Source organism: Pseudoliparis swirei, chromosome 23 (genome assembly GCF_029220125.1).
Source record: "Pseudoliparis swirei isolate HS2019 ecotype Mariana Trench chromosome 23, NWPU_hadal_v1, whole genome shotgun sequence".
Taxonomy (NCBI): Eukaryota; Metazoa; Chordata; class Actinopteri; order Perciformes; family Liparidae; genus Pseudoliparis; species Pseudoliparis swirei.
In genome coordinates this window covers 23,695,136-23,722,635 of record NC_079410.1, presented here as the reverse complement: position 1 = coordinate 23,722,635, position 27,500 = coordinate 23,695,136, and the positions used below count along the sequence as shown (strand labels likewise).

Below are 27,500 nucleotides of genomic sequence, written 5' to 3'. Positions count from 1 at the left end.
CCACATGCAGCTGTCCAGTGAGCAGACTGAAGGACCTCAGGTGTAACACTCTGTTCTCTGGTCTCGAACTCAGCTCTCATCCCACTCGTGATCACACTGAAGAGGAATAACATCAATATTAAGAAGGACTGAAATAACCTTCACGGCTCGCAGGAGTCTCTCTCACTTTCCCTTGAGCGACACCAACATCACTTTATCCTCACATCCTAACCCTAACCCTGACGCCATCCTCTTCTCATTGACACTTTCTTTGTAATCAGTGCATGGCTCCGGCTACTGGAACCTTTAGACGCTGCACGTGAGTAGTCCTCATAACACTTCATGATATCAGCCATTATCACCACATCATACCCTGATGGGAGGGGCTAGGGTTCCACCTGCACACCAGGAGTAACTAACACTCACACAGCGTAGGCACATGGAGACATGCTGGGGTTAGGAGTCTCCACATGACTCTTGGTACCCCTATGATGCTCTAGGTACCCCTATGATGCTCTAGGTCTACATATGATGCTCTAGATACCCCTATGATGCTCTAGGTACCCATATGATGCTTTAGGTACCCATATGATGCTCTAGGTACCCATATGATGCTTTAGGTACCCATATGATGCTCTAGGTACCCCTATGATGCTTTAGGTACCCCTATGATGCTCTAGGTACCCCTATGATGCTCTAGGTTCCCCTATGATGCTTTAGGTACCCCTATGATGCTCTAGGTTCCCCTAACCCTGTAACATTCTTAGTACCCTTATGGCGTTGTAGGTACCCCTTTGATGCTCTAATGACCCCAATGCCGCTATGATGCTCTAACTCTACATATGATGCTCTAGATACCCCTATGATGCTCTAGCTCTACATATGATGCTCTAGATACCCCTATGATGCTCTAGGAGTTAGTAAAAGTTAGTAAAAGTGCTAATGCACATCACACAGACGCTAGAGGGTGCCTCAGTGTGTTCATATCAAATGCCAAGGGGCACCTACCAAGCAAAGGTATTTGTTAAGTTGGGAGTGACACATGAGTGACAGTATTTGTGTTAGAGTCAGATCAGGGACGTGGTGAGTATGATATGATGTTGTAGGACTGGGGAAATGGAACTTATGTCGGAAGTGTTAGGTTTGGATCAGAAAGCAGAAAGAATGTGTCTCCTTCCACTAATAACCATACAGTGGCTCACATGTGTTCCTGATCTGTGCCGCCACCTCGTTGTCTTACTTGATGCTGAGACTGTAACAGAGAGCTGGAAGGACTCGATCTCCCAGCTATGTGGACCTTAGAACCAGCTCAGATCAGGGACAATGCACATCCAATCACCTCTTTATGTTTCACACACTTCATGACTCACCTCCAAACCGGCATCCGTGATGGTGGACCTCTTGAGGCTGACTGAGCGAACACCTTTCTTGGACAGCGGGTAGTTGTCGATGAATTCACAAATGTCCAGGTCTGAGACGCCCACAAGGCAGAAGGACTGGAAGCCCCGCAAGGCGAAGGCCTGCAGACTGACAAACTCCTTCTCCCCATTGGGCAGGAGGGTATAGAGCTCCTTGGCATGCAGGATGGGTGTCACGCCCTCCCAGAACTTGGGCTGGTATAGCACCTTGCGCCATGTCTTGCATACCTGCACCAGCACACATTTCTCAGCTGTAGTGAAGTACCAGAGCAACCGGTTGAGCAGCTTCTCATCCAGGACCAGCTGGCGCTCCAGCAGCAAGGGCTTGGACAGGCTGAGAGGGGGAAGCTGACGAATGGACGGCTTCAAGCCCACCAGAGGCTTCCCAGGCTCCATGTCAGAGCCCAAGAGAGACGCCGCTGAGTTTGTCATGCCAGTGCCGTCCAGGTGATGGTGGTGGTGGTAGGGAAGGGAGGACGGTGGAGGAGGCAGGATGGAGGGTACCGAGGAGGACTGGCATAGGCGGTTCTTTGCAGCAGGGGTCCCCTTGGTGATGCTCGCACTGCCGAGACCGTTGGGCTGGCTGGGGGGCAGCTTCACCATACCATTGCAAGTCACACAGGGAGACTTCAGCTCGCTGGGGGTGCTCATGTTCAACATGGGGAACCTGGGGAGAGAAGAGTGAGACAGTATAAAACACTGAACACAAGTGAGCGCATCAAGTGTCTGAAGAGTGGAAAGACTCTCGTGCTTTGAGAGGAGATTATATACTAAAACATTTAACTTGAAATCAATGGCAGAGCGAATTCATTGGAATCTGAGGAGATGTCACCTGAAGTATCATAACTCCTCAGACAGCAACAGAATTACTTTTAAAGTCCCACACTGCTTCTGAGCTTGAGAAGCGTTGGAGTTCTCTTTAAACAGCGGCCAAGTCTGTTGAGGATAATCAACCAAACTTTATTAACCCAAAGTTACTCTGGGAACTATTTATAAGTTTAAAGAATGAACTTCTTGACTTCGTAACTTTATCAGAACTTGCAACGCAGATTCAATTCAATTCAATTCAGTTTATTTGAATAGCCCAATTTCACAAATTACAAATTTGTCTCGGAGTGCTTTACAATCTGTACACATAGACATCCCTGCCCCAAAACCTCACATCGGACCAGGAAAAACTCCCAAATAACCCTTCAGGGGGAAAAAAAGGGGGAAGAAACCTTCAGGAGAGCAACAGAGGAGGATCCCTCTCCAGGATGGACAGAACAATAGATGTCATGTGACCAGAAGGACAGATTAGAGTTAAAATACATTCAATGAATATGACAGAGTGTATGAATAGTTCATAGTAGGCATATTCCACGATGGAGACCTCCACGATCCATCAGGCAGATGGAGTTAGAGAGGAGGAGTGGGCGAGTCTCAACAGTGGGCAGGTCTCAACAGGATAGTGGCGTAGTCAGTAGCAGAATTCCACGACCCAGACCTCGATGATCCATCAGCAGATAGGATCTATAATAGTCTCATAGGGTCCGATGACCCCATGAGGCGTGAAGTCTAAGGACTCGGGGAGAAAGCAGAGTTAGTAACGTGTGATTGAGAGATGAAAATTCATCCCTAAGGAGAGAAAAGAGGAGCTAGGTACTCAGTGCATCCTAAACGTCCATAAGGAGAGAGGAGAGAGGTACTCAGTGTATCCTAAGCGTCCATAAGGAGAGAAAAGAGGAGATAGGTGCTCAGTGCATCCTAAACGTCCCCCGGCAGCTATAAGCCTATAGCAGCATATCAAGGGGCTGGACCAGGTGAACCTGATTCAGCCCTAACTATAAGCTCTGTCAAAGAGGAAGGTTTTCAGTCTACTCTTAAACGAGGTGACTGTGTCTGCCTCCCGGACTGAAGGTGAAGCTGGTTCCATAAAAGAGGAGCTTGATAACTAAAGGCTCTGGCTCCCATTCTACTTTTTAAGACTCTAGGAACTACAAATAGTCCCGCATTTAGTGAGGCAGCTCTCTAGTGGGGCAATATGGTACTACAAGCTCCTTAAGATATGATGGTGCATCACCAATCAAGGCTTTGTATGTTAAGAGAAGAATTTTAAAAGTGATTCTTGATTTTACTGGGAGCCAGTGCAGAGCAGCTAGTGCAGGAGTGATGTGATCTCTTTTCTTAGTTTTAGTGAGAACACGAGCTGCAGCATTCTGGATCAACTGGAGGGACCTAAGAGACTTATTAGAGCAGCCTGATAATAAGGAGTTGCAGGAATCCAGTCTCGAAGTATGAACGTGAACCAGTTTTTCTGAATCTTTTTGAGACAAGATGTGCCTGATTGTTTAAATATTAAGTAGATGAAACAATGCAGTCCTTGAGATGTTCTTCAGGTGGAGTTAAAGGACAAGTCCCGATCAAAGATAACGCCAAGATTCTTTATAGTGGTGTTGGATGCTAGAGCAATGCCGTCTACAGAAACCACATCACCAGATAATTGATCTCTGAGGTGCTCAGGGCCGAGTAAAATTACTTCGGTTTTGTCTGAGTTTAACATCAAGAAGTTGCAGGTCATCCATGTTTTTATGTCTTTAAGACATGCTTGAATTTTACTTAGTTGGTTGGTTTCCTCTGGTTTTATCGATAGATATAGTTGAGTATCATCTGTATAGCAATGAAAGTTTATGTATTGTTTCCTGATAATATGGCCCAAAGGCAGCATGTATAAGGTAAATAAAATTGGTCCAAGCACAGAACCTTGGAGAAGCATTCTTGGGCACAGGGACAATAGTGGATCTCCTGCTTCAAGAGATCCACTATTGTCCCTGTGCCCAAGAATGCTTCTCCAGCATGTATGAATGACTACCGACCGGTGGCCCTCACCTCGGTGGTCATGAAATGCTTTGAGAGGCTGATAAAGGACTACATCTGCGCCTTCCTCCCTTCCTCCATGGACCCGCTGCAGTTTGCTTATCGCCCAAACAGATCCACGGATGATGCTGTCTCCCAGGTGCTGCACACCACACTCTCTCATCTGGACAGCCAGAGGGGGGGCTATGTGAGGCTGCTGTTCATTGATTATAGTTCAGCTTTCAACACCATAGTCCCCTCCAGACTGGCCGGCAAGCTGATTGAGCTGGGACTGAACACCCCCTGTGTGCTTGGATCCTGGACTTCCTGACCGCCAGGCCACAGGTGGTCAGGGTGGGCAGACACACCTCAAATCCTCACCCTGAACACAGGATCCCCCAGGGTTGCGTCCTCAGCCCCTACTGTACTCCCTGTACACATGACTGTGTGGCCAGGTTCAGCTCCAACACCATCATCAAGTTTGCGGATGACACAGTGGTGGTGGGCCTGATCTCCGACAGCGACGAGAAGGCCTACCTGGAGGAAGTTGCTGATCTGTCACTCTGGTGCCAGGACAACAGCCTCATCATGAATGTCACCAAAACTAAGGAGCTGATTGTGGACTTTAGGAGGTACAACAACAGAGGGCGTACTCACCACTGGGGATTAGCAGGACTACTGTGGAGGGTGGCGGGTATAAATACCTGGGAGTCCACATCACCGAGGATCTGACATGGTCAACAAACACAGACACTCTGGTGAGAAAGGCAAGGCAGCGCCTCTACCACCTCAGGCAGCTGAGGAAATTTAAAGTTTCCCAGAGGATCCTTCAGTCCTTCTACTCTGGAGCTGTAGAGGCGTCCTGACAGGAAGCATCACAGCCTGGTTTGGCAACTGCTCCGCTCAGGACAGGAAGGCTCTGCAGAGAGTAGTGCGTTCGGCTGAGCGCACTATTGGAACTACACTCGGCACCCTGCAGGACTTGTACACCAGGAGGTGCAGAACCAGAGCCGGCAGGATCATGAAGGATCCTCACCACCCCAACAACAGACTGTTTCAGCTGCTGCGGTCAGGCAGGCGCCTCCGTAGTCACGCTGCAGAACAGAGAGACTGAGACGGAGTTTCTTTCCTCAGGCCATCAGGACTGTGAACTCCGACCTCACCAGGACCCCCACATAGACCCACACAACTGCCCCTCTTAGGCACACACACACACACACACACACACTTACTGTAAATATTGTGTTGTTTTTTATTGTAAATAGTGTGTACTTGTTGCCCTTGCACATTCCTGCTGAGCATTGCCACTTTCATTTCACTGCACACCCTGTGTGTGTATGTGACAAATAAAACATCTTGAATCTTGAACTCCGTGACTAACGTTGGTGGTTATCGAGGCATCATCGTTTACAAATACAAACTGAGATCGATCTGATAAATAGGATTTAAACCAACTTCGTGCCGTGCCTGAAATGCCAATCGACTGCTCCAGTCTCTGTAACAGGATGTCATGATCAATGGTGTCGAATGCAGCACTAAGGTCTAACTAGACCAGTACAGAGATGAGTCCTCTATCAGGACTAAGGTCTAACAAGACCAGTACAGAGAGGAGTCCTCTATCAGCACTAAGGTCTAACAAGACCAGTACAGAGATGAGTCCTCTATCAGGACTAAGGTCTAACAAGACCAGTACAGAGAGGAGTCCTCTATCAGCACTAAGGTCTAACAAGACCAGTACAGAGATGAGTCCTCTATCAGCACTAAGGTCTAACTAGACCAGTACAGAGAGGAGTCCTCTATCAGCACTAAGGTCTAACAAGACCAGGACAGAGAGGAGTCCTTTATCTGCTGCCATTAAGAGGTCATTTGTAATTTTCACCAGTGCTGTCTCGGTGCTGTGGTGTTTTCTAAATCCTGACTGAAACTCCTCAAATAAACTATTATGATGTAGAAAGTCACACAACTGATTTGCGACCACTTTCTCAAGGATCTTGGAGAGGAAGGGGAGGTTAGAGATCGGTCTGTAGTTAGCCAACACCTCTGGATCCAGAGTGGGCTTCTTCAGGAGAGGTTTAATAACAGCCACTTTGAAAGAATGTGGTACGTGGCCTGTTAGCAGAGACACATTGATAATATCTAATAGCAGGGCTCTCAAGTTTTGAAGACAGGCAAGCGTGAGATTTCCATCAGCACCCGATACAGCTGACCGTTGCGCGCGCCGGCATCGAGCCGAAAAGAGTTGTTGACGGGGGGGGGGGGGGGGGTTAGGGTTAGGGTTAGTGACTATTTCTAGTGACTATTTCTACTCCGAGAAAAGTTGTTGACTATTTTTTTGCTTCATCCCAATGCGCGCAGACCGGCGTCGGAGCTCTGCAGCGGAACAATCGATCGGCGTATTGAGCACCCCTGCATTCAAGCATTAAATAGCCGAGAGGTTTTTTCAGCGTGAGGAATTCGATGTGTGGCGGGAGTGCGTGAGATGAGACCGAATTGCATGAGTCTCACGCTCAATGCGTGAGACTTGAGAGCCCTGCTAATAGAGAGCTGCCAATTAAAGGCAAAACGTCTTTAAGCAGCCTCGTCGGGATGGGGTCCAAGAGACAGGTAGACGTGTTCGAAGTAGAAACCGTTGAAGATAATTGGTCACGGTTGATGGGAGAAAAGCCCTCCAAATATACACCAGGGCATACAGCGGTTTCCAAGGCCATTCCACTTGAGGACAGATTGGCACTGGTTAAGGGCAAGAGATTATTAATCTTGTCCCTAATAGTTAAAATCTTTTCAGTTCATGAAGTCATTACCACTGAGGTCTATAGGAATGCTCGGCTCCCACAGAGCTGTGACTCTCTGTCAGCCTGGCTACAGTGCTGAAGAGAAACCTGGGGTTGTTTTATTTTTTCTATTACTGATGAGTAATAGGCTGCTCTGGCATAACGGAGGGCCTTCTTATAAGTTTAAGACTATCTACGCCAAACTAAGCGGGATTCTTGAGATTAGTTGAACGCCATATCGTTCAAGCTTTACGTGACGTTGCTTTAGTTTGCGGGTCTGAGGGTTATACCAGGAGCAAACCTCCTCTTCCTCACTGTCTTCTTCTTCAGAGGGCTATCAGGTCAGTGTCATTCTCAGTGAGCCTGTGGCACTGTCAACAAGATGATCAATCTGGGACGGACTAAAGTTAGTCCAGGAGTCCTCTGGTATATTGGGGCGTGGTATCGAATCAAATGCAGAAGGAATCGCTTCTTTAAATTTAGCTACAGCACTGTCAGTTAGACATCTGGTGTAGAAACTTTTGACTAACGGAGTACACTCCGGTAGTATAAATTCAAAGTTATGAGGTTGTGGTCTGACAGAAGAGTTCTGTGGGAAGACGTTCAAATGCTCAATGTCAACGCCATAAGTAAGAACAAGATCAAGCGTGTGGCCAAAGCTGTGAGTGGGTTTCTGTACTCTCTGACAGAAGCCAATCGAGTCCAACAAGGAGATGAATGCAGCACTAAGGCAATCATTATCAATATCCACATGGATATTAAAATCTCCTACAATAATAACTTTATCAGTTTTAAGAACCAAACTTGATATAAATTCTGAAAATTCAGATATAAACTCTGAATATGGACCTGGTGGCCGGTACAAAATCACAAATAGAATTGGCTGTAGTGTTTTCCAGGTTGGATGTGAAAGACTAAGAACAAGGCTTTCAAATGAGGTGTAGTGTAATTTTGGTTTGGGATTAATTAATAGGCTCGATTCAAAGATGGCTGCTACTCCACCTCCTCGACCGGTGCCTCGAGGAATGTGAGTATTAATATGACTTGGAGGAGTCGATTCATTCAGGCAGACATATTCTTCATGGCTCAGCCAGGTTTCAGTTAGGCAACATAAATCAATGTGATTAGATAGATAGATAGATAGATATATACTTTATTAATCCCCAAGGGGAAATTTGTCGAGCCAGTAGCAGCAACACACAAGAATAAAAATAAAAATAAAAAACACAAATATAAGAAGGGTTAGGGTGATCTGGCAAGAGGTGAACTGTTGTAGAGCCTCATAGCCGTCGGCAGGAATGTTCTCCTGTATCTGTCCTTGTGGCAGCGGAGCGTGAGGAGACATTTGGAGAAAGTACTCCTCTGTCCCTGTAGGAGGTGGTGGAGAGGGTGGTCGGGTTGTCCAATATGGACACCAGTTTCTTCAACGACCTCCTCTCCACCACCTGTTCCAGGTGCTCCAGCTGGCAGCCGATGATGGAGCCAGCCTTCCTAACCAGTTTGTTAAGACGGCTGGTGTCACCGGCTCCGATGCTGCTCCCCCAGCAGACAATGGCAAAGTGCAGCACACTGGCGACAACCGACTGGTAGAATAACTCCAGCATCTTGCTGCACACGTTGAAGGATCGAAGCTTTCTCAGGAAAAGAGTCGACTCATCCCCTTCTTGTACACAGCGTTGATGTTGGCCTTCAGTTCAGTCGGCTGTCGATGGAGACGCCCAGGTACTTGCTCTCCACCATGTCCACATCCACTCCCAGGACACTCAGGTGTAGGAGCTGTCGCCTTCCTCCTGAAGTCCACCACCATCTCTCTGGTCTTGGCCACGTTCAGCCGCAGGTGGTTCTCATCGACCCACTTTACAAAGTCACTCACCACTGCCCTGTACTCCTCCTCCCGTCCATACCTAATACACCCGACCACTGCAGAATCATCAGAGTACTTCTGCAGATGGCATGACTCCGTGTTGTACTGGAAGTCACTGGTGTACAGGGTGAAGAGGAAGGGAGACAGAACAGTTCCCTGTGGGGCTCCAGCATCACTGACCACCGTTCCAGACAGCACACGCCCCATTCTGACAAACTGTGGTCTGCCTGTGAGGTAGTCAGTGATCCAGGAGATGGTGGACGCGTCCACACCGGCCACCCGCAGCTTCTCACTCAGCAGCAGTGGCTGGATGGTGTTAAATGCACTGGAGAAGTCAAAGAAAGTGACTCTCACAGAGACACCGGTTCCATCCAGGTGCGACTGAGCTCGTTGCATCTGATATTATCTGATATTAAATCATTTAGTAACACAGCATTAGATGAGAGAGATCTAATATTTAGGAGACCACATTTAATAGTCCTGTTTTGTTGCACTGCTGAAATAATGGTGTTAACTTGAATAAGGTTATTGTGTACGACTCATCTTCTGCTTTCTTTTGATAGAATTCATTTAAGTTGAAGTGGCCGTGGGACAGACGCAGTCTCTATGGAGCTCTGGGAGGGACTGGGTGAGAGGGGGGAGGCCCCGGGGGAGGGAGGTGCTATGGGGGACACTGGGTGAGAGGGAGGCCTCAGGGGAGGGATGTGCTATGGGGACACTGGGTGAGAGGAGGCCCCGGGGAGGGGTGCTATGGGGACACTGGGTGAGAGGGAGGCCCGGGGAGGGTATGCTATGGGGACACTGGGTGAGGGGGGAGGCCCGGGGAGGATGTGCTATGGGGACACTGGGTGAGAGGGAGGCCCGGGGAGGTGTGCTATGGGGACACTGGGTGAGGGGAGGCCCGGGAGGGATGTGCTATGGGGACACTGGGTGAGAGGAGGCCCGGGAGGGATGTGCTATGGGGACACTGGGTGAGAGGAGGCCCGGGAGGGATGTGCTATGGGGGACACTGGGTGAGAGGAGGCCCCGGAGGGTGTGCTATGGGGACACTGGGTGAGAGGGGAGGCCCTGGGGAGGGATGTGCTATGGGGACACTGGGTGAGAGGGGAGGCCCGGGGAGGGGTGTGCTATGGGGACACTGGGTGAGAGGAGGCCCGGGGAGGGGTGTGCTATGGGGACACTGGGTGAGAGGAGGCCCGGGGAGGGGTGTGCTATGGGGACACTGGGTGAGAGGGAGGCCCGGGAGGATGTGCTATGGGGACACTGGGTGAGAGGGAGGCCGGGGGATGTGCTATGGGGACACTGGGTGAGAGGGAGGTCGGGAGGGATGTGCTATGGGGACACTGGGTGAGAGGAGGCCCGGGAGGGATGTGCTATGGGGACACTGGGTGAGAGGGAGGCCCGGGAGGATGTGCTATGGGGACACTGGGTGAGAGGGGAGGCCCGGGGAGGATGTGCTATGGGGACACTGGGTGAGAGGGGAGGCCGGGGAGGATGTGCTATGGGGACACTGGGTGAGAGGGGAGGCCCGGGGGATGCTATGGGGGACACTGGGTGAGAGGGGGGAGGCCCGAGAGGATGTGCTATGGGGGACACTGGGTGAGGGGCGTGGGGCTCCTCTGTTTCTGCTTTATGACATTAACCCTGGGTTGTCATGGATACGGCTGTCCGTTGATCAACTTGGTTATGTTTGCAGAAACGAGACGCGCTCCGTCCAACGTGGGATGAATGCCGTCTCTCCTCATCAGGCTTTCCCCAGAAAGTCTTCCAGTTGTCTACGTAGCCCACATTATTCTCTGGGCACCTCGACAGCCAGCGGTTGAAAGACGACATTCGGCTAAACAATTCGTCTGTCTGCTAACAGCTATCAGCTGACTGTAGCTCCGCGCCGACTACGGGAGAGGGCGGGCTAACTAGCATAGCTGTCTGAGCTTCGATAGCGCGGAGCCGTGCATCTAACCCACTTAGACCTGCCTCCAACCTAGCAAATAAACTACACTTGTTCCATGTATGGTTCTCATTAAGGGAGGCAGAGGGATAACTATACATGAGACACACTGAGCAAGAGGAGCGGGAGGGAGAGAAGAAGAAGTCATGAGCTGCTGAGCAACCGGAGCTTACCGGAAGAGTGAGATGATGCGTTCAGGAGATGATCATTATTATTATTTGTATTATTATTAGAATAATAATAATACAAATAATTATTAGTATCATTATAATCATTATTAATATTATTATTATTATTATGGTTTAAATTGCTTTTATCATTAATATTATAATAATTTGTAGTAGTATTATTATTATTAAAATAATAATAATAATATCCTAATTATTTGTATTATTATTATAACTATAACTTTGTTATTATAATAATAATTATTTTAATCCTTATTATTGTTTTTATTATTATTTTAATTATAATAATACTAAAAATCACAGCTACGGCTGTAACTAATTACTTTCTAAATGATTGATTAAGCTGCTGACTAATACTCTAATTATGTGTGTTTCCGCAGCCTTTAATCCCAAACCCCAACGTGCTGCTCGTTCTGATCCAGGTATGTGAGTCCGTCTCCCTTGTCCCTGTGTGTGAGCTCATCTGAGGACGTCTTGGTTTCTACACCCTGGTACGGTATCTGTCAGGAACCAGGACCCACCAACACAGTGATAGTGTGCTTGTGAGTTTAGACCTTGACTTTGTTCCTCTGGACACATCTGACTCATACACTCCATATTGATAACCTCAATCAGTCAATTGAAGAACTGAAGAATTCAATCAACATTCAGCAGGAACAAACTCCGATGCTTCGTCTAACAAGACCAGGTCTAGCCTCGGCTTGGATCCGGTCTGCTACGTCGTTTACTGAGTCAGAGAGCCGAAGACGTGGAAGAGACCATGTCCACGTCCTGCCTCTCCTTCCTGTTTGTTCCACTCACAACATGTAAAGCCTACTTGGCCCAGTCCAGATGGAGGTACCGTGTGGTACCACAGGGCTCCATTGGTGAAGCCCAGTCCACATGGAGGTACCCTGTGGTACCACAGAGCTCCATTGGTGAGGCCCAGTCCACATGGAGGTACCGTGTGGTACCACAGGGCTCCATTGGTGAGGCCCAGTCCACATGGAGGTACCGTGTGGTACCACAGGGCTCCATTGGTGAGGCCCAGTCCACATGGAGGTACCGTGTGGTACCACAGAGCTCCATTGGTGAGGCCCAGTCCACATGGAGGTACCCTGTGGTACCACAGAGCTCCATTGGTGAGGCCCAGTCCACATGGAGGTACCGTGTGGTACCACAGGGCTCCATTGGTGAGGCCCAGTCCACATGGAGGTACCGTGTGGTACCACAGAGCTCCATTGGTGAGGCCCAGTCCACATGGAGGTACCCTGTGGTACCACAGAGCTCCATTGGTGAGGCCCAGTCCACATGGAGGTACCGTGTGGTACCACAGGGCTCCATTGGTGAGGCCCAGTCCACATGGAGGTACCCTGTGGTACCACAGAGATCCATTGGTGAGGCCCAGTCCACATGGAGGTACCCTGTGGTACCACAGGGCTCCATTGGTGAGGCCCAGTCCACATGGAGGTACCGTGTGGTACCACAGGGCTCCATTGGTGAGGCCCAGTCCACATGGAGGTACCGTGTGGTACCACAGAGCTCCATTGGTGAGGCCCAGTCCACATGGAGGTACCGTGTGGTACCACAGAGATCCATTGGTGAGGCCCAGTCCACATGGAGGTACCGTGTGGTACCACAGGGTTCCATTGGTGAGGCCCAGTCCACATGGAGGTACCGTGTGGTACCACAGAGCTCCATTGGTGAGGCCCAGTCCACATGGAGGTACCGTGTGGTACCACAGGGCTCCATTGGTGAGGCCCAGTCCACATGGAGGTACCGTGTGGTACCACAGGGCTCCATTGGTGAGGCCCAGTCCACATGGAGGTACCTTGTGGTACCACAGGGCTCCATTCTGGGACCATGGTTGTTTTTCATCTCCAGGATGTCCATGATAGCAGCAGTGACATCTAACTTGATGCTTTAAGATGTCTCTGCTTTGTTGTCCTTCTCTCTCTCCTTATGGATGAATCTCCATCTCTCCATCACACATTATTAACGCTGCTTCCTCTCCAGAGTCTTCGTGACTTCTCAGAGGGTCCATCGGACCTGACGAGGTCTGATGCTGGTCCTGGGTCCTGGGTCCTGGGTCCTTGCCCCTGCTTCCTGCATCCAGCCCCTGGCCTCGACCTGGTCTCCTTCCCAATGGCACTTCCTGTAACCTGGAGCCTGTAACCTGAAGCCTGTAACCTGTAACCTGTAACCTGAAGCCTGTAACCTGTAGCCTGTAACCTGTAACCTGAAGCCTGTAACCTGTAACCTGGAGCCTGTAACCTGTAACCTGAAGCCTGTAACCTGTAACCTGAAGCCTGTAACCTGTAACCTGTAGCCTGAAGCCTGTAACCTGTAACCTGTAACCTGAAGCCTGTAACCTGTAGCCTGAAGCCTGTAACCTGTAACCTGAAGCCTGTAACCTGTAACCTGTAACCTGGAGCCTGTAACCTGTAACCTGGAGCCTGTAACCTGAAGCCTGTAACCTGTAGCCTGTAACCTGTAACCTGTAGCCTGGAGCCTGTAACCTGTAACCTGTAACCTGTAACCTGAAGCCTGTAACCTGTAACCTGTAACCTGTAACCTGAAGCCTGTAACCTGTAACCTGAAGCCTGTAACCTGAAGCCTGTAACCTGGAGCCTGTAACCTGAAGCCTGTAACCTGTAACCTGAAGCCTGTGACCTGTGACCCTGTAACCTGGCCTGTGAAGCCTGTGACCTGGGCCTGTAACCTGTGACCTGAAGCCTGTAACCTGTAACCTGTGACCTGTAACCTGAAGCCTGTAACCTGAGCCTGTAACCTGACCTGTGACCTGGGCCTGTAACCTGGAAGCCTGTGACCCAACCTGTAACCTGAAGCCTGTGACACCTGAAGCCTGTAACCTGTAACCTGTAACCTGTAACCTGAAGGCCTGTAACCTGTAACCTGTGGCCTGTAACCTGTAAGCCTGAACCTGACCTGTGACCTGGGCCTGTAACCTGTGACCTGTAACCTGTAACCTGTAACCTGGAGCCTGTAACCTGAAGCCTGTAACCTGTAACCTGAAGCCTGTAACCTGTAAACTGTAACCTGAAGCCTGTAACCTGTAACCTGAAGCCTGTAACCTGAAGCCTGTAACCTGAAGCCTGTAACCTGTAACCTGAAGCCTGTAACCTGTAACCTGTGACCTGGGCCTGTGACCTGTAACCTGGGCCTGTAACCTGTAACCTGAAGCCTGTGACCTGGGCCTGTAACCTGTAACCTGGGCCTGTAACCTGTGACACAAGGCCTGTGACCTGTGACCTGTGACACTGAAGCCTGTAACCTGGCCTGTGACCTGTAACCTGGGCCTGTGACACCTGAAGCCTGTGACCTGAAGCCTGTAACCTGTAACCTGGAGCCTGTAACCTGTAACCTGGAGCCTGTAACCTGGACCCTGTATCCTGTAACCTGGGCCTGTAACACAGGCCTGTAACCTGTAACCTGTAACCTGTAACCTGTAACCTGGGCCTGTAACCTGAAGCCTGTAACCTGGGCCTGTAACCTGTAACCTGAGCCTGTAACCTGTACCTGAGCCCAACCTGTAACCTGTAACCTGGAGCCTGTAACCTGAAGCCTGTAACCTGTAACCTGAAGCCTGTAACCTGTAACCTGAAGCCTGTAACCTGTAACCTGTAACCTGAAGCCTGTAACCTGTAACCTGTAACCTGAAGCCTGTAACCTGAAGCCTGTAACCTGTAACCTGTAACCTGAAGCCTGTAACCTGAAGCCTGTAACCTGTAACCTGTAACCTGTAACCTGTAACCTGACACAGGCCTGTAACCTGTAACCTGTAACCAAGCCTGTAACCTGTAACCTGGAGCCTGTAACCTGTAACCTGTAACCTGAAGCCTGTAACCTGAAGCCTGTAACCTGAGCCTGTAACCTGTAACCAACCTGTAACCTGTAACCTGGAGCCTGTAACCTGTAACCTGTAGCCTGTAACCTGTAACCTGGAGCCTGTAACCTGCCTGTAACCTGTAACCTGAAGCCTGTAACCTGAAGCCTGTAACCTGTAACCTGTAACCTGAAGCCTGTAACCTGAAGCCTGTAACCTGTAACCTGTAACCTGTAACCTGAAGCCTGTAACCTGGAGCCTGTAACCTGGGGGGCCTGTAACCTGGGCCTGTAACCTGGGCCTGTAACCTGTAACCTGAAGCCTGTAACCTGTAACCTGGAGCCTGTAACCTGAAGCCTGTAACCTGTAACCTGTAACCTGAAGCCTGTAACCTGAAGCCTGTAACCTGTAACCTGAAGCCTGTAACCTGTAACCTGAAGCCTGTAACCTGAAGCCTGTAACCTGTAACCTGAAGCCTGTAACCTGAAGCCTGTAACCTGGAGCCTGTAACCTGAAGCCTGTAACCTGAAGCCTGTAACCTGTAACCTGTAACCTGGAGCCTGTAACCTGAAGCCTGTAACCTGAAGCCTGTAACCTGAAGCCTGTAACCTGTAACCTGGAGCCTGTAACCTGTAACCTGAAGCCTGTAACCTGGAGCCTGGAGCCTGTAACCTGAAGCCTGTAACCTGAAGCCTGTAACCTGTAACCTGAAGCCTGTAACCTGTAACCTGTAACCTGAAGCCTGTAACCTGTAACCTGGAGCCTGTAACCTGAAGCCTGTAACCTGAAGCCTGTAACCTGAAGCCTGTAACCTGTAACCTGAAGCCTGTAACCTGAAGCCTGTAACCTGTAACCTGAAGCCTGTAACCTGTAACCTGTAACCTGAAGCCTGTAACCTGTAACCTGAAGCCTGTAACCTGAAGCCTGTAACCTGTAACCTGAAGCCTGTAACCTGAAGCCTGTAACCTGTAACCTGTAACCTGAAGCCTGTAACCTGAAGCCTGTAACCTGAAGCCTGTAACCTGTAACCTGGAGCCTGTAACCTGAAGCCTGTAACCTGTAACCTGGAGCCTGTAACCTGAAGCCTGTAACCTGAAGCCTGTAACCTGTAGCCTGTAACCTGAAGCCTGTAACCTGTAGCCTGGAGCCTGTAACCTGTAACCTGGAGCCTGTAACCTGAAGCCTGTAACCTGTAACCTGGAGCCTGTAACCTGAAGCCTGTAACCTGAAGCCTGTAACCTGGTGCCTGTAACCTGTAACCTGTAACCTGTAACCTGAAGCCTGTAACCTGAAGCCTGTAACCTGAAGCCTGTAACCTGAAGCCTGTAACCTGTAACCTGTAACCTGTAACCTGAAGCCTGTAACCTGTAACCTGAAGCCTGTAACCTGTAACCTGGAGCCTGTAACCTGAAGCCTGTAACCTGGAGCCTGTAACCTGAAGCCTGTAACCTGTAGCCTGTAACCTGAAGCCTGTAACCTGTAACCTGGAGCCTGTAACCTGTAACCTGGAGCCTGTAACCTGGAGCCTGTAACCTGAAGCCTGTAACCTGTAGCCTGTAACCTGTAACCTGTAACCTGGAGCCTGTAACCTGTAACCTGTAACCTGTAACCTGTAACCTGGAGCCTGTAACCTGAAGCCTGTAACCTGTAACCTGTAACCTGGAGCCTGTAACCTGAAGCCTGTAACCTGTAACCTGAAGCCTGTAACCTGAAGCCTGTAACCTGTAACCTGAAGCCTGTAACCTGTAACCTGAAGCCTGTAACCTGTAACCTGTAACCTGAAGCCTGTAACCTGAAGCCTGTAACCTGTAACCTGTAACCTGTAACCTGAAGCCTGTAACCTGTAACCTGTAACCTGGAGCCTGTAACCTGGAGCCTGTAACCTGAAGCCTGTAACCTGTAACCTGTAACCTGGAGCCTGTAACCTGAAGCCTGTAACCTGTAACCTGTAACCTGAAGCCTGTAACCTGTAACCTGAGCCTGTAACCTGAAGCCTGTAACCTGTAACCTGTAACCTGAAGCCTGTAACCTGTAACCTGGAGCCTGTAACCTGAAGCCTGTAACCTGTAACCTGAAGCCTGTAACCTGAAGCCTGTAACCTGTAACCTGTAACCTGTAACCTGGAGCCTGTAACCTGAAGCCTGTAACCTGTAACCTGGAGCCTGGAACCTGTAACCTGTAACCTGAAGCCTGTAACCTGGAGCCTGGAGCCTGTAACCTGAAGCCTGTAACCTGAAGCCTGTAGCCTGTAACCTGGAGCCTGTAACCTGTAACCTGGAGCCTGTAACCTGTAGCCTGTAACCTGTAGCCTGGAGCCTGGAGCCTGTAACCTGTAACCTGTAGCCTGTAACCTGTAACCTGTAACCTGAAGCCTGTAACCTGTAACCTGTAGCCTGTAACCTGTAGCCTGTAACCTGTAGCCTGTAGCCTGTAACCTGAAGCCTGTAACCTGTAACCTGTAACCTGGAGCCTGTAACCTGAAACCTGAAGCCTGTAACCTGTAACCTGTAACCTGTAACCTGAAGCCTGTAACCTGGAGCCTGTAACCTGTAACCTGTAACCTGTAACCTGTAACCTGAAGCCTGTAACCTGAAGCCTGTAACCTGTAACCTGTAACCTGTAACCTGAAGCCTGTAACCTGTAACCTGAAGCCTGTAACCTGTAACCTGTAACCTGAAGCCTGTAACCTGGAGCCTGTAACCTGTAACCTGTAACCTGAAGCCTGTAACCTGTAACCTGGAGCCTGTAACCTGAAGCCTGTAACCTGAAGCCTGTAACCTGTAACCTGAAGCCTGTAACCTGTAACCTGTAACCTGTAGCCTGTAACCTGTAACCTGGAGCCTGTAACCTGTAACCTGAAGCCTGTAACCTGTAACCTGTAACCTGTAGCCTGTAACCTGTAGCCTGTAACCTGTAGCCTGTAGCCTGTAACCTGAAGCCTGTAACCTGGAGCCTGTAACCTGTAACCTGTAGCCTGTAACCTGTAACCTGGAGCCTGTAACCTGAAGCCTGTAACCTGTAACCTGTAACCTGGAACCTGGAGCCTGTAACCTGAAGCCTGTAACCTGTAACCTGAAGCCTGTAACCTGAAGCCTGTAACCTGAAGCCTGTAACCTGTAACCTGAGCCTGTAACTGGCCTGTAACCTGTAACCTGAAGCCTGTAACCTGTAACCTGTAACCTGAAGCCTGTAACCTGAAGCCTGTAACCTGTAACCTGTAACCTGAAGCCTGTAACCTGTAACCTGGAGCCTGTAACCTGTAACCTGTAACCTGAAGCCTGTAACCTGGAGCCTGTAAGCCTGTAACCTGAAGCCTGTAAGCCTGTAACCTGAAGCCTGTAACCTGTAACCTGAAGCCTGTAGCCTGTAACCTGTAACCTGAAGCCTGTAACCTGTAACCTGTAACCTGAAGCCTGTAACCTGAAGCCTGTAACCTGAAGCCTGTAACCTGAAGCCTGTAACCTGTAACCTGAAGCCTGTAACCTGAAGCCTGTAACCTGTAACCTGAAGCCTGTAACCTGTAACCTGGAGCCTGTAACCTGAAGCCTGTAACCTGTAACCTGTAACCTGAAGCCTGTAACCTGTAACCTGTAACCTGTAACCTGAAGCCTGTAACCTGTAACCTGAAGCCTGTAACCTGTAACCTGTAACCTGAAGCCTGTAACCTGAAGCCTGTAACCTGTAACCTGAAGCCTGTAACCTGAAGCCTGTAACCTGTAACCTGGAGCCTGTAACCTGTAACCTGAAGCCTGTAACCTGGAGCCTGTAACCTGTAACCTGGGCCTTGAAGCCTGTAACCTGTAACCTGTAACCTGAAGCCTGTAACCTGTAACCTGAAGCCTGTAACCTGAAGCCTGTAACCTGTAACCTGAAGCCTGTAACCTGGAGCCTGTAACCTGAAGCCTGTAACCTGTAACCTGAAGCCTGTAACCTGTAACCTGTAACCTGAAGCCTGTAACCTGTAACCTGAAGCCTGTAACCTGTAACCTGGAGCCTGTAACCTGAAGCCTGTAACCTGAAGCCTGTAACCTGTAACCTGTAACCTGGAGCCTGTAACCTGAAGCCTGTAACCTGAAGCCTGTAACCTGAAGCCTGTAACCTGTAACCTGAAGCCTGTAACCTGTAACCTGGAGCCTGTAACCTGTAACCTGGAGCCTGTAACCTGTAACCTGTAACCTGGAGCCTGTAACCTGAAGCCTGTAACCTGTAACCTGAAGCCTGTAACCTGTAACCTGAAGCCTGTAACCTGAAGCCTGTAACCTGAAGCCTGTAACCTGTAACCTGAAGCCTGTAACCTGTGTAACCTGAAGCCTGTAACCTGTAACCTGGAGCCTGTAACCTGTAACCTGGAGCCTGTAACCTGGAGCCTGTAACCTGTAGCCTGTAACCTGTAACCTGTAACCTGAAGCCTGTAACCTGAAGCCTGTAACCTGTAACCTGAAGCCTGTAACCTGAAGCCTGTAGCCTGTAACCTGTAACCTGTAACCTGGAGCCTGTAACCTGTAACCTGTAACCTGGAGCCTGTAACCTGAAGCCTGTAACCTGTAACCTGGAGCCTGTAACCTGTAACCTGGAGCCTGTAACCTGAAGCCTGTAACCTAACCTGTAAGCCTGTAACCTGAGCCTGTAAGAAGCCTGTAACCTGTAACCTGAAGCATGTAACCTGAAGCCTGTAACCTGTAACCTGAAGCCTGTAACCTGCCTGTAACCTGAGCCTGTAACCTGGAGCCTGTAACCTGTAAGCCTGTAACCTGAGCCTGTAACCTGAAGCCTGTAACCTGTAAGCCTGTAACCTGAGCCTGAAGCCTGTAACCTGTAACCTGAAGCCTGTAACCTGTAAACTGTAACCTGAAGCCTGTAACCTGTAACCTGAAGCCTGTAACCTGAAGCCTGTAACCTGGAGCCTGTAACCTGAAGCCTGTAACCTGAGCCTGTAACCTGAAGCCTGTAACCTGAAGCCTGTAACCTGAAGCCTGTAACCTGTAACCTGAAGCCTGTAACCTGAAGCCTGTAACCTGAAGCCTGTAACCTGTAACCTGTAACCTGAAGCCTGTAACCTGAAGCCTGTAACCTGTAGCCTGTAACCTGGAGCCTGTAACCTGTAACCTGTAACCTGTAACCTGAAGCCTGTAACCTGTAACCTGGAGCCTGTAACCTGAAGCCTGTAACCTGTAACCTGAAGCCTGTAACCTGGAGCCTGGAGCCTGTAACCTGAAGCCTGTAACCTGAAGCCTGTAACCTGAAGCCTGTAACCTGTAACCTGAAACCTGTAGCCTGTAACCTGAAGCCTGTAATCTGAAGCCTGTAACCTGTAACCTGTAACCTGAAGCCTGTAACCTGTAACCTGTAACCTGAAGCCTGTAACCTGTAACCTGTAACCTGTATCCTGTAACCTGAAGCCTGTAACCTGTAACCTGTAACCTGTAACCTGTAACCTGAAGCCTGTAACCTGTAACCTGTAACCTGTAACCTGGAGCCTGTAACCTGAAGCCTGTAACCTGTAACCTGAAGCCTGTAACCTGTAACCTGAAGCCTGTAACCTGTAACCTGGAGCCTGTAACCTGAAGCCTGTAACCTGTAACCTGTAACCTGTAACCTGTAACCTGAAGCCTGTAACCTGTAACCTGGAGCCTGTAACCTGTAACCTGTAACCTGGAGCCTGTAACCTGTAACCTGTAACCTGTAACCTGGAGCCTGTAACCTGTAACCTGTAACCTGTAACCTGGAGCCTGTAACCTGTAACCTGAAGCCTGTAACCTGAAGCCTGTAACCTGTAACCTGAAGCCTGTAACCTGTAACCTGGAGCCTGTAACCTGTAACCTGTAACCTGTAACCTGGAGCCTGTAACCTGAAGCCTGTAACCTGAAGCCTGTAACCTGTAACCTGTAACCTGGAGCCTGTAACCTGTAACCTGAAGCCTGGAGCCTGGAGCCTGTAACCTGAAGCCTGTAACCTGTAACCTGAAGCCTGTAACCTGTAACCTGTAACCTGTAACCTGAAGCCTGTAACCTGAAGCCTGTAACCTGAAGCCTGTAACCTGAAGCCTGTAACCTGTAACCTGAAGCCTGTAACCTGTAACCTGTAACCTGAAGCCTGTAACCTGTAACCTGTAACCTGAAGCCTGTAACCTGGAGCCTGTAACCTGAAGCCTGTAACCTGTAACCTGAAGCCTGTAACCTGAAGCCTGTAACCTGTAACCTGAAGCCTGTAACCTGTAACCTGAAGCCTGTAACCTGAAGCCTGTAACCTGTAACCTGTAACCTGAAGCCTGTAACCTGAAGCCTGTAACCTGTAACCTGTAACCTGTAACCTGAAGCCTGTAACCTGTAACCTGGAGCCTGTAACCTGAAGCCTGTAACCTGTAACCTGGAGCCTGTAACCTGAAGCCTGTAACCTGAAGCCTGTAACCTGTAACCTGAAGCCTGTAACCTGGAGCCTGTAACCTGGAGCCTGTAACCTGTAACCTGGAGCCTGTAACCTGTAACCTGTAACCTGGAGCCTGTAACCTGTAACCTGTAACCTGTAACCTGGAGCCTGTAACCTGTAACCTGTAACCTGTAACCTGTAACCTGGAGCCTGTAACCTGAAGCCTGTAACCTGTAACCTGGAGCCTGTAACCTGTAACCTGAAGCCTGTAACCTGTAACCTGAAGCCTGTAACCTGTAACCTGTAACCTGTAACCTGAAGCCTGGAGCCTGTAACCTGTAACCTGAAGCCTGTAGCCTGTAACCTGTAACCTGAAGCCTGTAACCTGTAACCTGAAGCCTGTAACCTGTAACCTGAAGCCTGTAACCTGTAACCTGAAGCCTGTAACCTGTAACCTGGAGCCTGTAACCTGAAGCCTGTAACCTGTAGCCTGTAACCTGGAGCCTGTAACCTGTAACCTGGAGCCTGTAACCTGTAACCTGTAACCTGTAACCTGTAGCCTGGAGCCTGTAACCTGAAGCCTGTAACCTGTAACCTGGAGCCTGTAACCTGAAGCCTGTAACCTGAAGCCTGTAACCTGTAACCTGTAACCTGAAGCCTGTAACCTGGAGCCTGTAACCTGTAACCTGTAACCTGTAACCTGAAGCCTGTAACCTGAAGCCTGTAACCTGTAACCTGTAACCTGGAGCCTGTAACCTGTAGCCTGTAACCTGTAACCTGTAACCTGGAGCCTGTAACCTGTAACCTGTAACCTGGAGCCTGTAACCTGAAGCCTGTAACCTGTAACCTGGAGCCTGGAGCCTGTAACCTGTAACCTGGAGCCTGTAACCTGAAGCCTGTAACCTGTAACCTGGAGAAGCCTGTAACCTGTAACCTGGACAGCCTGTAACCTGCAACCTGTAACCTGAACCTGTAACCAGTTTGTAACGATGATGGAGCCTGTCACCTCGATGCTGCTCCCCAGCAGACAATGGCAAAGTGCAGCACACTGGCCACAACCGACTGGTAGAATAACTCCAGCATCTTGCTGCACACGTTGAAGGATCGAAGCTTCCTCAGGAAAAAGAGTTGACTCCTCCCCTTCTTGTACACAGCGTTGATGTTGGCCTTCCAGTTCAGTTGGCTGTCGATGGAGACGCCCAGGTACTGGTCCTCCTCCACCAGGTACTGGTCCTCCTCCACCAGGTACTGGTCCTCCTCCACCAGGTACTGGTCCTCCTCCACCATGTCCACGTCCACTCCCAGGACACTCAGAGGTGGAGGAGCTGTCGCCTTCCTCCTGAAGTCCACCACATGAAGCATGTAACCTGTAACCTAGAGCCTGGAGCCTGTAACTGTTAGGGTTCCTGTCTGCTCCTAGTGTGTGATTCCCCTGTCTTGTTTCCCTTCTGTCTGTGTGGTGTTGTCTGTATACAGTATCCACCCCCGGTTTCCGCCCACTGCCACGCCCGCTTCCGTTGGACCAGCTGTGATGAGTTTGGGTAATCACCAGCAGTGGTTATAAGGACCTTGGCTGTGTCTACTACCGCGCACTTGAGCACTGACTTTCAGTGTTCGAAGTGCGCCACTGAAAAAACCAGCAGAATTCAGTGCACTGAAAGTACCCGGATGGTGCACTGCAAACGGGCAAAAAATGTAAAACGATGGACACTACTCGCACTAAGCGGCCGCCATCTTGGCGACGTAGCGGAAGAGGAGGAGCCCTTTCGCCAGCTTTTCATTTTATTTCTAAAACAATGGCAGACGAGATGGCTACGGTAGCACAAGCGGTAGACCACGGAGGCTCCTGCCGCGATTGTGGAGGTATCGCAGTTTCCACATGGGGTGGAGAAAGGGGTAAACAAGGGACACAAAAAGGGCAAGAAGTGCATTCATTTTGTCACTTTAAGTTTCGCGGGTATCGCAAGCAGAATTGCGTACGTCACTCCCGGCTTAATTTCGCGGGTGCCGTGAACAGATTTGCGTCCGTCACTTCCGCCAAGTGTTTAACGTAAGTGTTCCATTTGAGACAGCACTTATCAGCGACGCAATACAGTGCACTGAATTGTAGTGCACTGTATTGCAGTGTACTTCGTAAAGTGTGCGGTAGTAGACACAGCCCATGTCTTTCTCTGGCGCGCTGTCAGGTCGTTCCGGTAAAGCCTGTGGTTCAGCAGCAGCGCACAGGCTCGGTTGAGTTTCCCTCCCGACTTCACAGGCTCGGTGGAGTTGCCCTCCCGATTTTGGAGTGAGACTGCCAGTTCTCCCCGTGTTGAGATTTGTTTGTTTCTTATTTTTGGTTTGTGCATTCAGGTTAATAAAATCCTGAGGTTGATTCTGAAGCTACTGTGTTGCGTGCGTTTGGGTCCTCCACAACACTCATCCCCTAACAGTAACCTGTAACCTGGAGCCTGTAACCTGTAACCTGGAACCTGTAACCTGTAACCTAGAGCCTGGAGCCATGTGACCGGGAGCCTGGAGTCTGGAGCCATGTGACCCTCTCCCCTAAACCTCAGGCTGCTGGTCAGGTGGGCTGCTCAGGTGAAAGGGGGCGTGGCTGTGTTCCCAGAGGGAGGAGTCAGGCTGAGCTTAATGGTGCAGCAGGGTGCTATCTACTCACGCCATACAGCCGGCCTTCCCCCACAGTTCACTCTATATAAGGTTATACTCATACCAGGATTATTATCTGTTATTTATACTATTATTATCTGTAATTTATACTATTATCTGTTATTTATACTATTATTATCTTATTTATACTATTAGTATCTGTTATTTATACAATTATTATCTGTTATTTATACTATTATTATCTGTTATTTATAGTATTTGTATCTGTTGTTTATACTATTTGTATCTGTTATTTATCTGTTGTTTATACTATTTGTATCTGTTATTTATCTGTTATTTATACTATTATTATCTGTTATTTATACTATTTTTATCTGTTTTATACTATTATTATCTGTTTTTTATACTATTAGTATCTGTTATTTATACTATTATTAACTGTTATTTATCTGTTATTTATACTTTTATTATCTGTTATTTGTACTATTATTATCTGTTATTTATACTTTTAGTATCTGTTATTTATACTATTATTATCTGTTATTTATACTATTATTATCTGTTGCTTATACTATATTTATCTGTTATTTATCTGTTATATATACTATTATTATCTGTTATTTATACTATTTTTATCTGTTGTTTATACTATTATGTATCTGTTATTTATACTATTTTGTATCTATTATTTATGATATTATTGATCTGTTATTTATCTGTTATTTCTACTATTTTTATCTGTTATTTCTACTATTATTATCTGTTATTTATACAATTATTATCTGTTTATACTATTTGTATCTGTTATTTATCTGTAATATATACTATTATTATCTGTTATTTATACTATTTGTATCTGTTATTTATACTATTATTATCTGTTTTTATACTATTATTATCTGTTATTTATACTATTATTATCTGTTATTTATACTTTTATTATCTGTTATTTGTACTATTATTATCTGTTGTTTATACTTTTAGTATCTGTTATTTATACTATTATTATCTGATATTTATCTGTTATTTATCTGTTGCTTATACTATATTTATCTGTTATTTATCTGTTATATATACTGTTATTTATACTATTTTTATCTGTTATTTATGCTATTTTTATCTATTATTTATACTATTATGTATCTGTTGTTTATACTATTTGTATCGGTTATTTATACTATTTTTATTTTTTAATCTATGATATTATTTATCTGTTATTTATACTATTTGTATCGGTTATTTATACGATTATGTATCTGTTATTTATCTGTTGTTTATACTATTATGTATCTGTTATTTATACTATTTGTATCGGTTATTTATACGATTATGTATCTGTTATTTATCTGTTGTTTATACTATTTGTATCGGTTATTTATACGATTATGTATCTGTTATTTATCTGTTGTTTATACTATTTGTATCGGTTATTTATACGACTATGTATCTGTTATTTATCTGTTGTTTATACCATTATGTATCTGTTATCTATACTATAATGTACCTGGTCCTGCTCCTGTGCCCCCAGGTGAGGCTGGTTGTAAAGCTGCTAGAGGACCAGACCGTTGAGCCTCATCCACAGAGCTGCTGCTCTGGACTTTAAATATCGCTCTTTTAAAATAAAATGTGTCTACTTTTAGAGATAAGCAGAACTAATAATCTTTGTGTACATATTGTAAGTGTGATGCATCAATCAGACATGCGACGTGGTGACAATAAGATGCTATGAACACACACGGGTCGCCATCTTGCCCCCCCCCCCCCCACGTGTGTTTACTTCACGTCACATACATCTAGAGGAGCCCAACGTCTCCACGAGTCCAGCTGTGCTGGTCCACACTATGAACCAATGAAAACACCTGTGACGTCACCAAACCAGAGCGACAGATGTTGCGTCACTGAGAGGAACGCTGACGTCATCGTGTTTGCAAATAACACACGCAGCTCGATGCGGCTCCGGCTCCCCGAAGGCCGCGCGCACAAAGCAGCATCCTCGGCCCCGCAGTGAGGATGCTGCTCCCCGTCATCCATTACGAGCCCAGACCCACACACACACACACACACACACACACACACACACACACACCCCTCCGCCATGGCCGCAGCCTCCTCCCGGCCCTCTCCCCGCAGCATCCCTCACCTCTCGGATGAATCCTCTCTCTTACTCCATGGTCCTGTCGGTGGTTCCGTCCCGGCGGGGAGCGAGCCGTGGAGCGGCGGCGGCCCGGCCCGTTAGAGCTGCTCGCGATGCGCCGACCGAGCCCCGAGAGCAGAACCGCATCCAGGTCCAGAACCACGAGAGTCGGACGGGCTCCGGTGCGCGGCTGCGCCCGGTGTTGTGTTTAGATCGCCTCCTCCACAGCACCGTGGCCCTCTCTTTTCCCGTAATGTCTCCGTCCTCCACACACACACACAGGCGCGCGCACGCACGCACGCAGAGCGGAGCAGCTCCGTCTCATTTAAAGCGATAGGATGGAGCAGCAGCTCCGTCTGCTCCTTACGTAACCCGGGGATCCTGCAGCCAGCACAGCGCGCGCGCGTGCGCGTGCGTGTGTGCGTGTGATTTAAATATCATATCATGAGATGCGTGTATTAACAAGTGAAATTGAACATGCATGACAGTAGTGAGTGTACCACGTGGTCCTCCTGAGCCTCTGAACATCAGAGAGTTGACATGAGGATGAACTTCACTGTTAGAACACCAACATGTCAACACTCTGTTCCTGAAAACATGGACATGAGACATGACATGTGGTGAGCATTGACCATCACAGTTAGCATTGTAACATGTGGTTAGCATTGACCATCACAGTTAGCATTGTGACATGTGGTTAGCATTGACCATCACAGTTAGCATTGTAATATGTGGTGAGCATTGACCATCACAGTTAGCATTGTAACATGTGGTTAGCATTGACCATCACAGTTAGCATTGTAACATGTGGTGAGCATTGACCATCACAGTTAGCATTGTAACATGTGGTGAGCATTGACCATCACAGTTAGCATTGTAACATGTGGTGAGCATTGACCATCACAGTTAGCATTGTAACATGTGGTTAGCATTGACCATCACAGTTAGCATTGTAACATGTGGTTAGCATTGACCATCACAGTTAGCATTGTAACATGTGGTGAGCATTGACCATCACAGTTAGCATTGTAACATGTGGTGAGCATTGACCATCACAGTTAGCATTGTAACATGTGGTTAGCATTGACCATCACAGTTAGCATTGTAACATGTGGTGAGCATTGACCATCACAGTTAGCATTGTAACATGTGGTGAGCATTGACCATCACAGTTAGCATTGTAACATGTGGTTAGCATTGACCATCACAGTTAGCATTGTAACATGTGGTTAGCATTGACCATCACAGTTAGCATTGTAACATGTGGTGAGCATTGACCATCACAGTTAGCATTGTAACATGTGGTGAGCATTGACCATCACAGTTAGCATTGTAACATGTGGTGAGCATTGACCATCACAGTTAGCATTGTAACATGTGGTGAGCATTGACCATCACAGTTAGCATTGTAACATGTGGTTAGCATTGACCATCACAGTTAGCATTGTAACATGTGGTTAGCATTGACCATCACAGTTAGCATTGTAACATGTGGTGAGCATTGACCATCACAGTTAGCATTGTAACATGTGGTTAGCATTGACCATCACAGTTAGCATTG

The 27,500-nt window shown here is 48.2% G+C and overlaps 2 protein-coding genes across 2 annotated transcripts in view; both read right to left on the bottom strand.

The window, feature by feature from the left end:
• Positions 1-365: 365 nt before the first annotated feature.
• Positions 366-26,191, bottom strand: LOC130189279 (F-box/LRR-repeat protein 16-like). The gene is made up of 3 exons (XM_056408059.1): positions 25,946-26,191; positions 1,350-2,064; positions 366-377 (listed from the first exon to the last, which is right to left on the bottom strand). The coding sequence occupies exons 2-3, from the start codon at positions 2,055-2,057 to the stop codon at positions 366-368; spliced, it is 720 nt and encodes a 239-aa protein (XP_056264034.1). The 5' UTR covers positions 2,058-2,064; positions 25,946-26,191.
• Positions 11,387-27,500, bottom strand: part of LOC130189278 (junction plakoglobin-like) — a 59,467-nt gene continuing 43,353 nt past the window's right edge. Inside the window, exons 13-14 of the mRNA XM_056408058.1 lie at positions 11,821-12,837; positions 11,387-11,503 (exon numbers count right to left, since the gene is read on the bottom strand). Coding sequence (XP_056264033.1) covers positions 11,387-11,503; positions 11,821-12,837 — 1,134 coding nt within the window. The remainder of the gene's footprint in view (positions 11,504-11,820; positions 12,838-27,500) is intronic.